The 16,029-nt window shown below is 34.9% G+C and overlaps 1 protein-coding gene across 4 annotated transcripts in view; it reads left to right on the top strand.

Moving 5' to 3' along the window:
* LOC111867648 (zinc finger-containing ubiquitin peptidase 1) overlaps positions 1-16,029 on the top strand; it is a 57,333-nt gene extending 41,304 nt beyond the window's left edge. For 2 of the 4 annotated variants that reach the window (XM_023857668.2, XM_023857667.2), the window contains exon 10: positions 4,107-5,775. In XM_023857668.2, the coding sequence (XP_023713436.1) occupies positions 4,107-4,151 (45 nt within the window). In that variant the 3' untranslated portion in view covers positions 4,152-5,775. Of the gene's footprint in view, positions 1-4,106; positions 5,776-9,026; positions 9,848-13,496 lie in introns of those variants that run through there. The other 2 variants (XM_023857666.2, XM_023857665.2) reach the window with 2 other exon arrangements.

Raw genomic sequence — 16,029 nt, 5'->3', positions numbered from 1 at the left:
GATTCAAACATTTTGCATGGTTATGCCATCTCTTCCTATACGAAGAGTGAACCATTATTAGTCGTTGCATTTGGAGAAATTTCTGCAGCCAGGACATCAAGGGATTTTTAAGTTCCCACGTAGTCATTACGCAAACTGATTTGCTTGAAAAGTTGGTGCAGCAAGGGCATAAAGTGAAAAAGCATAATTTGTACTTACCAGCACAATGCTAGAAAACAAATTCTCTGCCTTGTAGTGGTGTATGACAATCAAGTTTTGAGAGAGTTTGTAGTGTTTCACTGGCTCAGATTGTCTCCTGTTCTCTAGTACAAAATATACACATATTCCTTTCTTCTTATAACTATCACTTACGCTTCTATGTACACAAACAACAAAAACCCGATAAACTATTAGACCTACACTAAAACTTTTTGAAGTTCTTGAGATTGTGATATCTTTAGAAACATTCCTCAGAACACATGGCCAGTTGATTTGTGCAGGTCTTACAATAGAAATAGGTTTCTTTTCTGGCTCCCTTGGTCTTCTGATTGCTGCACGGAATGCAGTCTTTGTATTTCTTTTTTCCACAGTGGTAGAGGAAGTAAGGCGCTGTACTTAGTACCTCTTCTCTCTCAGCTGACCCCGGGTTTGACCTCTTTCTTGGGTTGTGCACATCCCCTATTAGATTTTCAACAAGAGCTCATTGATACTCAACATGTACACATTTGTTTCATTCCCATGTGTACCTTGTGGCTGCTGTACAAAATGTATGAATTTGCAATTTCCAGGCACCAGAAAAAGTTTTCTCCGCCACTTGAGAGATTTACGAAAGAAAGCATATGTTGTGCAGTAGTGATCACCGCGATCTACACCACCCGTATGCTTTGTATAGTCAAGTACACACATTGGCTTTTGAATTTCTTCTTGCTGCCTCCCTTTCTGAATGGTCACTATTTTTTCCATTGATGTGTCATGATATGTACACATCATGAGAACCACCCTCTTGTCTTTCCAACCCATTAGCAGGACATTCCTTCTTCTGTAGGCAAAAGTGTCCCCATTCTTCATATTCTTCATGGCCCCCTTCCTCAATGGTTTTGGATTGCCAACTCTACCAGCAATAATAGTGCCTGTTGTGTGGTATTTTTGATTGTCCAATTCTTGGACCAACTGAACACCACTATATCTGTCAGTGAAAAGTGTTAGCCTTCAACACCAGATACACTGAGATCTAGTCTGTCCATCAAGAAAATAACTATTCTTGAAGTGAAAGGTTTTTCTGAGTATGGCAAGTTACACGCTTCACCTGTAATTTTTCCGTAATACAGAATTATACTGTGAGCATAACCAGTGTCACTGTCGGCTAATACAAATAATCTGATGCCCCACCTTGTAGGTTTTTTTGGAAATTATTTTGTCCTTGAACCCAACTCTTGATTCATCTATTGCAATGTTTCTACCTAGTGCAAAATATTTCTGAAACTGTTTCCCTGTATATTCTATCACCCCATGTACTTTCCTTGTTCTTTTGATGACCCTATTCCCTTCTTCGGTGGTATTATTTCCCACATGAATCATTCAAAATGTCTGCAAAAAGCGAACTGTAGACATTACATCACCAAAAAATGGTTATCTATGTTGCCCACTCACTAGACCATTAGTCTTTTATGTTGGGCAATGGCATTGGGCACATATAAAAACTCCTTCATTTCAGGAACTGACACATCAGACCAGCTACTCCAAATGTACCTTGGGCTAAGCTGAAGTCCCAAAATTTTGTGTCTCGCATACCTCTTTGTCTCTTTAACAATGATTCGAAAGCTCACAATTGAAAAATAAAGTAATATAATCCATGGGCTCTGCATCTGGTAGAAGGTTAAATTGTGGCCCTGCATTTTTAGTAAAAGTGTATGCCTTGGGGTTCTTGTCCCCCATCATCACATCTTCCCACCCATCAACACGCATAACACCTGTTTCACTCTCGCTCTCACTTTCCAACATTTCATCGCTTGATTCTTCACTTGCAGTTTCTTCTACATTTTTCAAATCCATCTGATCATCAGAGTCTATATTGAGTTCTTCATTTAACCAAGCAAAATCTGAGTCTTCATTCTCAACATACACAGCATTAGATTTCAGTTTTTTCATGCCAGAAAGCACATGTGTAGCCGAACGCAAAACCATGTTCCTAACACTGATACACAGTAATATATGCATGGCAATCATTCCTCAAGTAGTTCAAATTATGACTTCTAGATGGCAGGAGAATGCAGACTAAACATACATGATTGCAGTGGTATAGTATGCAATGGGAAGTAGCGACATATGACCGACTTATGAATATCTGTAAAATAATCTGAATGTCCAATTCTGTGAATAATATGGTAATAAATAATGAGAAGACTACAGCAATGTATTTCCATATGAATAAACTACAGGATAGCATTGAGCCAGTAATTACCTTTAAAAATATAATAATTAATTATACAGCACAGTTTAGGTTTCTTGGTATTAATTTAACCCACAAATTAAAATGGAACATTCATATTCAGTCGGTCTGTACGAAGCTCAGTAAGGTGTGTTACATTATTAAAGCTTAGAAAGGCGAAGTAAGCCCATATGTCCTTAGGAATGTGTACTTTGCTAAATTCCAATCTCAAATAAGTTATGGTTTGATATTTTGGCGGGGAGAAAGTGAAAGTAAAAAAATTATGATTTTACAAGAAAAGGTTCTTGAATAATGAAAGGGGTAACAAAAAGAACATCATGTAGACCTATATTTAGATAATTAAAAATTTTAACGGTAACATCTTTGTATATTTTAGAGGTGTTATGCTATTTCAAGAAATATAACATTTACACCACAAAAAACTCTGACCTACATAAGTATGACACAAGAAAGAAAAGACCTTCACGTAGCAAAGTTATAATACCTTAACATATGAGAAGGGTGTTACAAATATGGCTATTAAGCTATATAATAGACTGCCTTTGGAATGAAGAATGGTAAAAGCAGCTAGAGAATTCTTACATAGACTCAAAAGATATTTACTGGAACACCCATTGTATAATTTGCATGAGTTCCTCTCAGAAGGAAAGTTAAATGAATAAGATTCTCCTTGATAAATAGATTTAAGTGTAATAAAATGACTAGTAATTAGATGAAGTTTTTAATATGATTCAGCCTATAAAGGGAATGGAAGTCTTAAAAGAGATTGCACTCCAAATTATTTAATTATCTAAATTGAATTTTGTCTTTTGTGGATTATTTGATATAATAGGTTTTAAGTTTAAGAATATGACGGTGGTAATTAGGATGTATATAGTAAGATGACCTTTGTTTTTTATAATGGAAGGTAGTCATAAATTTGATTGTACCTAATATATTTTAATTATACCGAGAGTGTGATTTTAATTGTAATTGAATGTTATGTTATGTGATATATGATGACGTTCAATCAATTGGGCAGGAGGCCAATTAGACTGGAAAAGTTGTATATGTATGTGACTTGTTCGAGAGTTACAATTTGTACCCCTACTAACTTAATTTTCTTATGTAATTGGTATTAATTTATTAGACTTGTTATTAATTTTATGCTATCACTCCCAGTTGTCTTATCTTAGTATCTAGTTGCTAATAGTATTAGCAACATTCATAATAATTCATAAATGTATGTATGTATTTAAGTCTTCTTTAGATTTATGCTCACAGATTTATTTCTGTCATATTTGTATTTTGTTTTAATTATTTTTTGTATCTTTATATACTCGTGCTAACTTTGTAATTGGCCACTGTGCCGTTAAGTTATTGCACGTAAATAAACATGAATCGAATTGAATTGAATTATGAAACATATTTATTTGCTTCAATTTTATTTTTCATTCATCTCTAACATTTGACTAGTACTAAAATCTTACTTACAGTTATGTATACTGATAACATTAAGTAAGCAGATGTGTACACTTGGAAGTTTTCAAAATATAATAATTTTCTCTTAGAAAAATCGTTTGGAAAATATAACTTGCTTCAAAATGTGGAGGTTCTTTTTTGTATGTGTGTATAATTATAAGCAGTATTTTCATGACAGCACAGTGATACATTCCATTTCATTTCTGTCCATTTTCAGCAAAGCAAAGTTCTGCGTTCAGTTAGAGTTCCACAAGACCGATGATGATAGCAGAGTATATATAGGTAAGAATGGTTCCTTTTGATTCTTTTCAGTGTTCACACACTGATTACTAATGTCAGTGCAATGCGGTGATTCTTTAATGTAGAATTATCTCATTCACTTCTTTTACATCCTCTAGGGGAACCTTTATACAGACTTTGTACAAAGACATTAAGTGATACAATTATGAATGTAGTTATAGGAGCATTAGCATCTATCTGGTAGAACATATTGACTATTAATTTATTGGTTGGAAGTTCAGTTTAGGAATAACAAGATTGTCTGCAATGTCTGTACTTCCAGCAACTGCCAGTTTTTCAGTATTCACTCTCACATTGCCTTAGAACTCCTGCTCATTACAATTGAAATGCACAAGTTAATGATGAATGTAATCCTAAGTTAAGCTTCTTTTTTTATTACCACTGTCTTTCTTATAACATCATTACTGTACTCTGCTACACATATAAGGAAATGAAAGGAAGGATCATAATTATCCGAGCCACTTTTGTTCTCTCTCTTCAAACTCTCCTGCATATACAGAAGGGACAACCTCTTTAGAAGAGGTAACATTTTTGGGTATCATGGAAAATTTGACATGTGACAAGAATGAGCCTCATTTTCAGCTTAGAAGACAAATGATTTATTGTTGAGCTCCTCCCTTAGATGATAAGTTTTTCATACTGGGACACCAGAAGTGTTTGTATTTGACAGATTAACATGCTTCATGAAGAATAAATAATTCTGAAATAGTGCATGATGCCATTAGAGATAAATAAATTGTCACATCAGTTTTTAGTGTTTGCTGATGGTGACTGATCATGGAGGTACGTAGTACTAAGAACTGCATACAGAATTAAGATGATGGAAGAGGGTTCATTGACACATCATGTTATAATAAGGCACTGTAATTGATTAGTTCATGTGTAGGCCACCACATAATGTATGAATAAGGAATGAACCTTATATAATTAATCACTTGAGCATGTGCCAGGATTGTGTATGAAATTTCTGCATTTTGTTCCCGCTTCTGTGATCAGAGATTGAAGGACAAAATTAGAATGTTTTATTGTAATTGTATAAATGTTCACATCCCATAACTGAATAATTTCTTCCCTGCCATGGTGCTCAGTATCTTATCCAAATGCATCACCACATCATTGTGTTCAGTAATGTTTTCTATAAATATTAAAATATAATGTTTTCCAACAGCTTCAAATGTCTAATATAATATCAAAGTTTAAATTATATTACTAAAGGTTAAATCACATAGAGGTTTTTATTTTTTCTCAGAAAAATTAGCCATGTAGTATATATGAGGGTAAGTTACAAATGGATATAGAACTTAAACAAATAAGAGTACTTATTTGAAAAATGATTTTATTTCTCAACGTAAGCTCCCTGTACATGGAGGCACTTGTTCCATCATTTCACAAGCCCCTGAAATCCAGCAGCATAACATTTTTTGGGCTGCTGTCGGAACCGGGCGGTGACTTCCCTTTCTACAGCATCATCATCAGGAAAATGTTCAGCTGAATGATGATGTTTAAGAAGGCCAAAAAAATGGAAGTCGCTTGGAGCAAGGTCGGGGCTATATGGAGGATGCTCGAGGACCTCCCACTTGAAATTTTGCAGCGTCTCATTTGTCCTGATGGCAGTATGGGGACGCACATTGCAACACGCCTTTGGTGAGGAGTCCTGGTTGCTTCCGTTGAATGGCCTTACAAAGTTCCTGAGGATGTTACAGTAGGAGTCGGCATTTATAATTTGTCCTTGAGGCTGGAATGCGGTGAGCAGTATGCCTTCATAATCCCAGTCACCGCCTGGTTCCAACAGCAGCCCAAAGAATTTTATGCTGCTGGTTTTCAGAGGCTTGTGAAACAATGGTACAAGAGCCTCAGTGTACAGGGAGATTTTGTTGAGAATTAAAAGCATTTTTCAAATCAGTACTCTTATTTGTTTAAGTTCTATATCCATTTGTGCTTACTTATTGACTTACCTGCATATAATAAGTGGCATGAAACAGGAAGTAATATGCATTTGGTGATTGCAGAAATAGTAATACAAGATTAAGGGGAAATCTTAAACATTGTGAGAAGAGTGAACAATTAACATTTAATTAATATCTTCATATTATACTTCATGAAGACTCTCAGATGGAATTAATATTGACCAAATATATGCAACATATTACTGTATAACATTTATGTAATGCTTGAATTATGTGATAAATGAGGCAATACCCAAACTAAGTAATGGGTCATCTTAATGGTGTATTAAAAAGAGGTTTCAGCCTTACACATACTTAGTAGCAATATAACAACTGGGAGTTCTTGCTTGCTTATCCACTGCAACTGCCTAAGTTTCTGTTACTGCGAGAATCATCAGTCACTGTTAATACATATACAGTGGAACCTCGCTTAACAAGCACCTCTCATAACGAGTAATTCACATAACGAGCAAAACAAATTGTAAAAAAATAACGAGTGACGAGAGGGGAAGTCCCGGATTGTGTGCTTGCTACATCAGTCTGTGTTTAGCACTCGTTCCACTAGCATATTAGTGTCGCTTGTGATCACACATTTTTCCAAACTTGTGTTCAGACATATTATTTGTGATTTTTTTTGTGCAAAGTTTAATAACCCTTGCAAAAATGTCCCCGAAGAAGAAGCCGCAAAAAGACAGCCATAAGAGAATAAAAATAACCATAGAAATGAAACGTAAAATCACTGAAAAGCGAGAACGAGGTGTGAGCGTGGCTGATATAGCACGCGCATACAGTCGGTCTACATCAACGATTTGCACGATTTGGAGTTGCATTGTGCTTCACAGCAAGAAGTTGTGGAGGAGGAGGAGGAGGAGGAGGAGGAGGTAACAGCAAAGCAACAATCTTCTGGCGCAATAAGAGAAATGCTGAAAGCATGGGAAACTGTTGCATCGTACACTGAGAAGCATCACCCTAATAAAGCAGTGGCTATGCACGCTGTGTTGCATTTTCACCAAATTTTGAAGTGTCGGCAAAAACAAATGTCTCTAGACAGCTTTTTAGTAAAAAAGAATTAGACATGTATCATAAATAATAAACTAATTATTTCGATTTTTTTTCTGCGAATCGAATTTGCATTCCAGGTTGGTTCATTCACATAGAAGAAATGATGAAGATTATTCACGCTTCTTAACAATGTATATATAATTTTCTTTGAATAAACGTTATACATATTTTTTTAGTATTTTTTCGGCATGGAACGCATTATCATATTTTACATTAATTTATATGGGAAAAAATTGTTTCGCATTACAAGTAAGAATCTGGAACGAATTATGCTCGTTAAGCGAGGTTCCACTGTATTTTGTTTCATGGGTTGGAGGGTTGTATGAAATGTTACAAATGATAAATAATTTGGAGGAGGGAATTTCCTTATAATAATGTGGTATTCCAATAACTGCACATGAAAAAGTAACTTCTATATTAACATTAAAAATGAAAGAGAAATATTTTGATTCATTCCAAGTACATATTGAGAGATATATTGGGCATCAGGCTTCACACTACTAATAGAGAAATTGCTGCTGCAATAAACAGGATTTGGATGGGAATACTTGAATATACTTTAATGTATTCAACCAAAGTGACAGCATGACTCAATATGTAGAGTTGTGTGTATAAATTATTATAATATCACTACTCAAATTGACTATGATCACATAAATTTAACAAATGTGATTGAGATTAAATTTCTGGGATTAATTATTGATGATACTCTTTCATGAAAACAGCATATTGATCATGTTATTAATAAAATATCCAGTGCATGTTATACATTGAGAAATATAAAATATATTGTACCTTTAGATATGTTAAAGCTAATTTATTTTGCTCATATACATTCTATCATAAGTTATGGTATAATTCTACTGGGGTGGCTTCTTTTATGTTAACAAAATTTTTATATTGCAAAAGAAAGTTATTAGAATTATAACGAATTCTAGACCAAGAGAGTCTTGTAGGGACTTTTTTAAGAATTTGGAAATAATGAAGTTCTACTCTCAGTACATATATTCATTACTTTTATACACAATTAATAATAAACATTTATTTAATTTTAACAATGAGATTCACAAATACAAAACTAGAGCCCTCGATAATCTATATTTACCTGCAGTTAACCTAAGAAAATACAATAAAGGTGTGTACGTATCAGGTAAAAAAGTTTTTAATCATCTTCCTCAAACAATAAAAATATTGGCTACTGATGAGAGAAGTTTTAAATCTGCAGTGATTTGCTGGCCAGCAATTTGCACCAAACACCAAGGCCTGTTGTCGAAGAAAGTGTTGTTGTTGCATGACAATGCACGCCCACACATGGCCAGCCAGACCGTTGAACCCATTAACCATTTGGGTTTCGAGGTGCTGGAACACCCTGCCTACAGCCCAGATCTCGCCCCGTCGGACTGTCATCTCTTTGGATGGCTCAAAGATGCTTTACGAGGTCGTCGATTTTCTACGGACAGAGAGGTGCATCTTACAATGTATTTTGTTCAATTTGGGGGGAATACAGATTGCAACAGTTGCAACAGTTGCAATCTGTATTCCAAACAGAGCAGAAAAAAAATACCTACATTGCAAAATGAGGCACCGGCCAAACAATTAATGTCAAATAATACTACAGCTATACCATGGACCTCCAAGCAGTTTATTACATGTATACAAGTCTGAATATATCCTTATGTCTGCTGGAATATAACAAGATTGCAACAACTGATTTCATGGTATGCAATATCACATGAAGAGTTTTTAACCATATTTTACTCCATAACTCTTATTTTTAATAAGTTTATAATTCATTGTATTTTTATACCATGTATTTTATAATGTTACAGTTATCAAGTATCCAGCTTTACCATCACAATGAAATTGCAGTTCAATAGTGTGTGAATATAGTAATCATGTGTTTTGCCTGATGATGGCTTCAAAAGCCAAAACATGAGGTAAGGTAATTTTAACCTTGACTGTTATGTTGTTGTGTTATGATTGACTCCAATAAAGAATTGTATGTAATAACACAACAGGATGCACGAAACAAAAACTATTACTGCTTAGTTGACAAAGAGTATATGGTTTGAGAAAGCATGTAGCTTGAAGGATTCAGCTACTGGCAGAAGAGTACGTAAGGATTTCCCTGTTCAGGACCCTCCTGTATAAAGAATACAAACCTCCAATTAATATGAAAATGGTAAAAATAGAAACTTTTAAATTCCTGTTGAAATCTATAATTCATATCCTTGGCTTTTGCAAAATGTTCACTGTACAATAGTGTATTTGCAGACCCTGACACAGTAATTGTACAGCATGTTTGGGGTTATTTATTGAAGCAGTGCAATTGATGAAAATAAATTATAGTTCCTAGTTTATAATAATCTTGACAAGAAATAAAAAGTGCAGAAGGGTGGTAAGTTGATTCATTATGCATGACAAAAGGCCAATTGATGAAAAAAAAAAGGAACAGGAAATGAGAGAATATCCCTGCAGCAAATTCTTTCATTCATTCATTTCCTTTATTTTCCATATATCCATACAGGTAACAAACCTAGGATGTGGGAATAGTCCCTTTGAGAATAGATTTGTCCAGATACATATACTAAATTACATGAATTACATAATTAAAATCACTCACATTAATCAGTTAACATAAATAATAATATAAACTAAAAATCTTAATAAGATTTTAATTATTAAACATAATTTAAAAAGAACGGGGTCACATGGTAGCATAGTTGGTTGAGGCACTAAGCTACAAGCTGGAAGGTCGCAGGATCAAATTCCGATGAGGTCATTGGATTTTTTTCAGTTTACCTAATCCTTCCAGCCACACTATGGACCTGGGGTCGACTGAGCCTCTAACAGAAATGAGTACCAGGAATATTCTTGGGGGTAAAGGGCGGCCGGCGCATAAGGCTAACAACCTTACCACCACCTACTATAAGCCGACTGTCTAGAAAATGTGGGAACCTCAACATCTCACAACCCTATGGGCCTCCACGGCCTGTTACAGGGATACTTTTCCTTTTACTTTTTGCTTTAATTTATAAAGAACATTACTGTAAAACTTAAATTTATCCCATTTTATTTAAATTACCTAAATTAACTGAATTAGATGCATTACAAATTTACACACTTATGACCAATTATATTGATAATATTCATGGAATAAAAAGAATGATGATATAAAATCCTCTCCAGTGCAGATTTAAAACTTCTCCCATCAGTAGCCAACATTTTTATTGTTTGAGGAAGATGATTAAAACTTTTAATACCCAATATGTATGCACCTTTATTGTATTTTGTTAGGTTAACTGCAGGTAAATATAAATTATTGAGGGCTCTAGTTTTGTATTTGTGAATCTCATTGTTAGAATTAAATAAATGTTTATTATTTTTTGTGTATAAAAGTAATGAATATATATACTGAGAGCAGAATGTCATTATTTCCAAACTCTTAAAAATGTCTCTACAAGACTCTCTTGATCTAGAATTCGTTACAATTCTAATAATTTTTTTTTGCAATGTAAAAACTTTGTTAACACAAGAGGAGCGGCCCCCAAAAAATTATACCATAACTTATGATAGAATGTATATGAGCAAAATAAATTAGCTTTAACGTATCTAAAGGTACAATATATTTTATATTTCTCAATGCATAACATGCAATGGATATTTTATTAATAACATGATCAATATGCTATTTCCATAAAAGAGTATCATCAATAATTAATCCCAGAAATTTAATTTCAGTCACATTTGTTAAATTTATCTGATAATAGTTAATTTGAGTAGTGATATTATAATAATTCATACATACAACTCTACATATTGAGTCTTATTAAAATTCAAGGTGAACAAATTAGCATTAAACCATGTATTTATATCTTTGAGAGTTTGATCAAGATTTATTTCAAAGTTTAACTTATTAGTGTCAGTTAACTATAATACTGGCATGATAGAGAAATGATGTGACCTTGTGTTGCATACCTTCCTATCAGAAGTGTCAAAACCTATAATTTGAACTATCTTTTCATCAGGGTTGGTGTTATAAATAAAATGTATCAGACTAAATCTGAGTAACAATATGTGACTATATTCTATGGGGCATGGTGTGGGACATTGCCCCCTAACCAAGGGAAGTAGCCTGATTACATACAAGGCATCGCCATGTTGATATGTGATAAAAGATATGTCTATGAAATAGTAATTTTATAAGGAACTGTTGCCATGATTTTTATTAAAAAATATTTAATATTTCTTGTTGAAAATGCTGATACTCTGCAAAGCTGCTTTTGCTTAGTTGCAAATTAAACATTATAACTTACAGAGCAGTCATTAACAATGAAATTGTCATGGCTGTTAAAATAGATAGGGACTGCATGCTGGTAACATTCCTCATATTATTATAGAGTTGATATAGTAACATGTAATGGTGAATGTATGGTATAAAGATTATTTACTGTCTTCTGGGATGTGACACCATGCTGTTTGGTAGATAGATACATATCTACCAAACTACAAAGTGTCATATCCTTGGAGACAGAAATCTTCATAGTCACTGCTGTGATGACATCAATTTCACATATGGTTTTAAGATTTTCACTGTCTTTATTTTTATCAGATTTAGAACACATTGAACTCTCAAGCCCACAGTGACTCATAAAGCGTATCACCTGAATATAATAAGCACATGGTCATAGTGGGTGACCTGCATCACACATGTCACTGTTTGAGCCAGTGAAGAAGTCTAGAGATTGTTGCACCCAGATCCAACAACATAATCCTAGTTTAATGAATATGAGCAGTGCACATAAAGGCACATTTTTACAAATTTGTTCTTACATAAGAATAAGTGCATGCATGCACTGATAACAGTGTGTATATTGCTGCTGTAAAATCAAAATGATTATATACTAACTGATCATAAACATTTACCATATCACAGAATTTCTTCGATTCTAGAAACTGAAAAATATTATTCTTATTTTAAACACTCAAAATCCAAATCAATGAACTCTTCTTGTTATTGAACAAAGATTATAATATAAAACCACAAATAAAAATTTCTCAGCACATTGCTAAACAGGAGCACGGAACATTTTCAGTAGAAAAATAACTCCTTGAGACTATAAGTGACATACATATCTCTTGGCCTTGGGATTTTTTGAATACCCAAAAGGGTAAAATTATTTTAGAAGGTGGAGTCAGTCTCCTGGGGTAATTGTTTGGTCCTTCACTGTGCCCAGAGTCAGGCATATTATTAGTATACAGTGAATTAATAGGTTAGGACTGCAAAATAAACATGAAAGAATTCTGACTTAGTGTTCCACTTCTTTCTGGTCTAGAAACCCAAAATTAACGGCCGTGCGGATGCGTTGCGCTGATCCTACGACACCCTCTATCCGCTGAAGTTAGCACTAACTTCGCTGACGAGCGGCAGTCGCTCGGTCAGTATAGTTCACTTGCAGACTAAAGCCACAAATTCTTTTTGTTCCACTTCTTGCTGTCTGTGTGCAAAGTCAGATCTATACAGTGCAGCAGGATGGTGCAACATAATATTACGGAAGAATTCTTCTTTATGGATCCAAAACCTTCCTGCTGGCACTCTAGATATTTATCCACCTCTGTATTAAAATGTGTAATGCCTTAAATAACTTTGGCAACAAAGAAAAGGGTTGACAATAAATGAGATCTAATTAGAAGGTAACACATTGACAGTTCCCTAAACAAAATCTCTCCAAGAGAAAAAACTAAGAAATTCTTTATAGCCTTAAACATGTGTCAGTGCATAATTTTGAAGACATGCGGCTCTCTGGTACCATATAATGCTATGCCATAGAACTTGTAATTAAGAAAGTAAAACAGATATTTAACATTTGTACTTCACTCATAATACATAATCTCTGCATCAGATCCTAGGTGAGACCACATTGCTTGCCTTAGTCCCTGCAGACAGCCATCTGGATGCTACCTGAAGCCACTCCTATCTCCAAACTTAACTGTTATTATTGTCCTTACATTCATCAGTTTACTCCAGATAATTGACAAGTGGCAAAATGAAGAACATCCTTTGCTGTAACTTTTATAGGAAAGAAAGGAATGTTACTTACAGGATGTGAGATACTAAGTGTCACTCAAAAATGTCTGGAATGTGTGTGCAAAGTCATGGTGGGGGGGATAAAAGATCTGGTGTGAGGGCACAAATGATAATATAACTGATTTTCAGATCTTAATATTTTGAAGTAGTTCTTCTTGAAAAGCATGATCTTCTGGATTTTAACACCATGTATTCTGGAAAAATGTCCAAGTTTCAGGGGAACATAATGGCTCCAACTTCAAGGTTGAAGAGTAAGCCAATCAAGAAACCAACATGAAGCAGGCAGCAAGTTGTGGCAGGTCACCTGTTTCTTGGTGGTTTTAAAGTAACTATTTTGAAAGAATCTAAGGCCATGTCCTGGTAACTACAATGCGCTCAACCATTGAGGAAACCTGGCAATGTGGCTGAGCAGGCACAACATTCCTCACAGATTGCTGCTGTAACTGCCGATAGCAGAATGAGTCATTAGCACCAATAAACGCACGCCATCAGGTGGTTTAATCTTGTCACTGCAGTAAGTCACATTAGTCAGTCTTTGTTAGAGGGGTTGATAGGTGGTTGATATTTATACTGAAATGAAGTTCACTATTGAACAGTGTGTTTATTGTCAGAACTTTTATAAGGTACGCTTTTATTAGTCTGTTCTGTCTCAGAAACACCCTTCTTCAATCATATTCTTGGTCATCCAACACTTCCTTGTCCATCTGCTTGGTAATTCTTAGCTTTTTGGGTTTATCTTGGAGAGTCCATTCTTAAGATGTGGTTATGCCCCTTGTTTTTGTAGTCTTGGATTCTTCTAAAGCATTATTTGTAATGCACTGCACACTGTCATGTTGCATACATGGCCTGCAAGTGCACATCCCGAAACACCTTAAAAAGTGCCCACACATGAGCATAGGAGCTATTGTTACCTTATAAGATTTATGCATAGAAACAGTAAAACAAATTCTGAATGTTTTCTCCTGATTCTGAACCCTCTATCACCTTCTGATGTTGCTATGACTAATGCTTCATGTGGGGTTGGACAAGAGGTCATCTTATCCTGCTTCTTTTCAGGTGGACTTAAAATAGTTCTGGTGTTTTTATAGATACCTAGAACAATTTCAATGAATCCTACCACTCTTCTCCCCCTTCCTGCTCCCACTGGTTGCTAACCGACCACTGTTATTAACATAGTGGCAAGCCTTTTACCCTTGTGTATCTAGCATATCTGCGGGGACAACTGAATATACTGTGGCATGTAAATCTGTTGCTAGACGACCGCAAAATAAGCAACCATAAAACAGCAACAGCCATTACACACAAGCATGTTTCCATGGCAAGAAAATACAGCAATAATAGAAGTGATGTTTTCTGCGCTGTAGACAACTGCTGCAGTTTAGTCGTTCTGGGCTACTGCTGTTAAAAGCCGGTAGCTGAGGCTGACGACAGTTCAGTAATGTAAAGGAAGAGAAACGTCCACTGTTGGAAGCTGCTACCAAGCAACGGCAGTGAAGATGTGACTGTGGATACTAGTGTGTGTGTAATAGTGACCTGTAAGGTGTAGTAACGCACTATATAAAAGAGTCCAATCCAGTCATCAATCCAAAACCCATCTATAGTCACACTGCATACATGCAAAAATATTAATTTCCAATTTTCTTTGAACGTTTGAATTTGCACATCTGTTCAAAGAATGTATGTTGAAAAGGCAGATTTTTTTCCCCCCAAGCAGTATCAGGAATAATGCAAAGAGTAGCAAAACCTGTAATATTAATATTTTCAAAAATCTGGTCTGCAAGGTGTCAGTGCTTGAAATCTGTGAAGGTGGAAGGGATAGAAATAATAAAGGTTGATGAAAATTCAGAGTGCCTATTTTAGGATAATATATGCTAATCATAAAAAAGTATACATTCTTTCATGTCCCCTTTCCTACAGTTTGAAAGTCAAAGAGTTTCACCAACCATTCCACTATATTTTTAGTTCAAAAATTTTGAAAAAGTATTCTGCTTTCTCTCTGCACCTGCTTGAAGTACTAATTGTAACCATTAGGACCCGTCCATGTGAGTGTGTGTCTGCTTTCATACAAATGCTGCATGACAAACTTCCCAGAAGCAGCATGCCTTCAGCCATACATGATTGATATAATGACTGAGTAATTACAACATATATTATTCAATTCTCATATAATTAAGGGTTTTAAGTGTTCCCTTATCCTTGTACATTTGTAATGTCATTCTTAACAAAGCAGCTCGCATACATAGACTAAAATCTATGCATGAGTACTGTACAGATTTAAGCTACTCAGAAATTTTTAAAAATCACAATGGGAGAGGGGCTTGAATACTTACATGTTGGATCACTAGTTTCAGCTGTACCACGTTATACTGAAAGTTTTCTCATTACCAGAAAATTCTTTTGAAAATTGGAAATAGTTGATTTATAGCACTGATGATGTATTTTGTCAGAGGGATCAATTGTGTACTTCCATAGTGATTTACAGAAGAATATCTTCGTTGACCTCTGTGTAACTATTGCACCAGTAGTTCTACAAATATATATATATATATATATACGTCGACAAGTCAAATGAAAACCTTAAATATTTCTTTGAGTATTATTTATTGTGCACAAGTGGTACAAAGCTGTATCACTTTTCAACATAATCTCCCCCACACTCAATGCAAGTCCCCCAGCACTTACAAAGTGCATGAATTCCTTTAGAAAAAATTCTTTTGGTAGTCTGTGCAACCACTCATGCACTG

This window comes from Cryptotermes secundus, unplaced genomic scaffold, assembly GCF_002891405.2.
Source record: "Cryptotermes secundus unplaced genomic scaffold, Csec_1.0 scaffold931, whole genome shotgun sequence".
Classification (NCBI taxonomy): domain Eukaryota; kingdom Metazoa; phylum Arthropoda; class Insecta; order Blattodea; family Kalotermitidae; genus Cryptotermes; species Cryptotermes secundus.
This window is presented reverse-complemented; position numbering and strand designations above follow the sequence as displayed.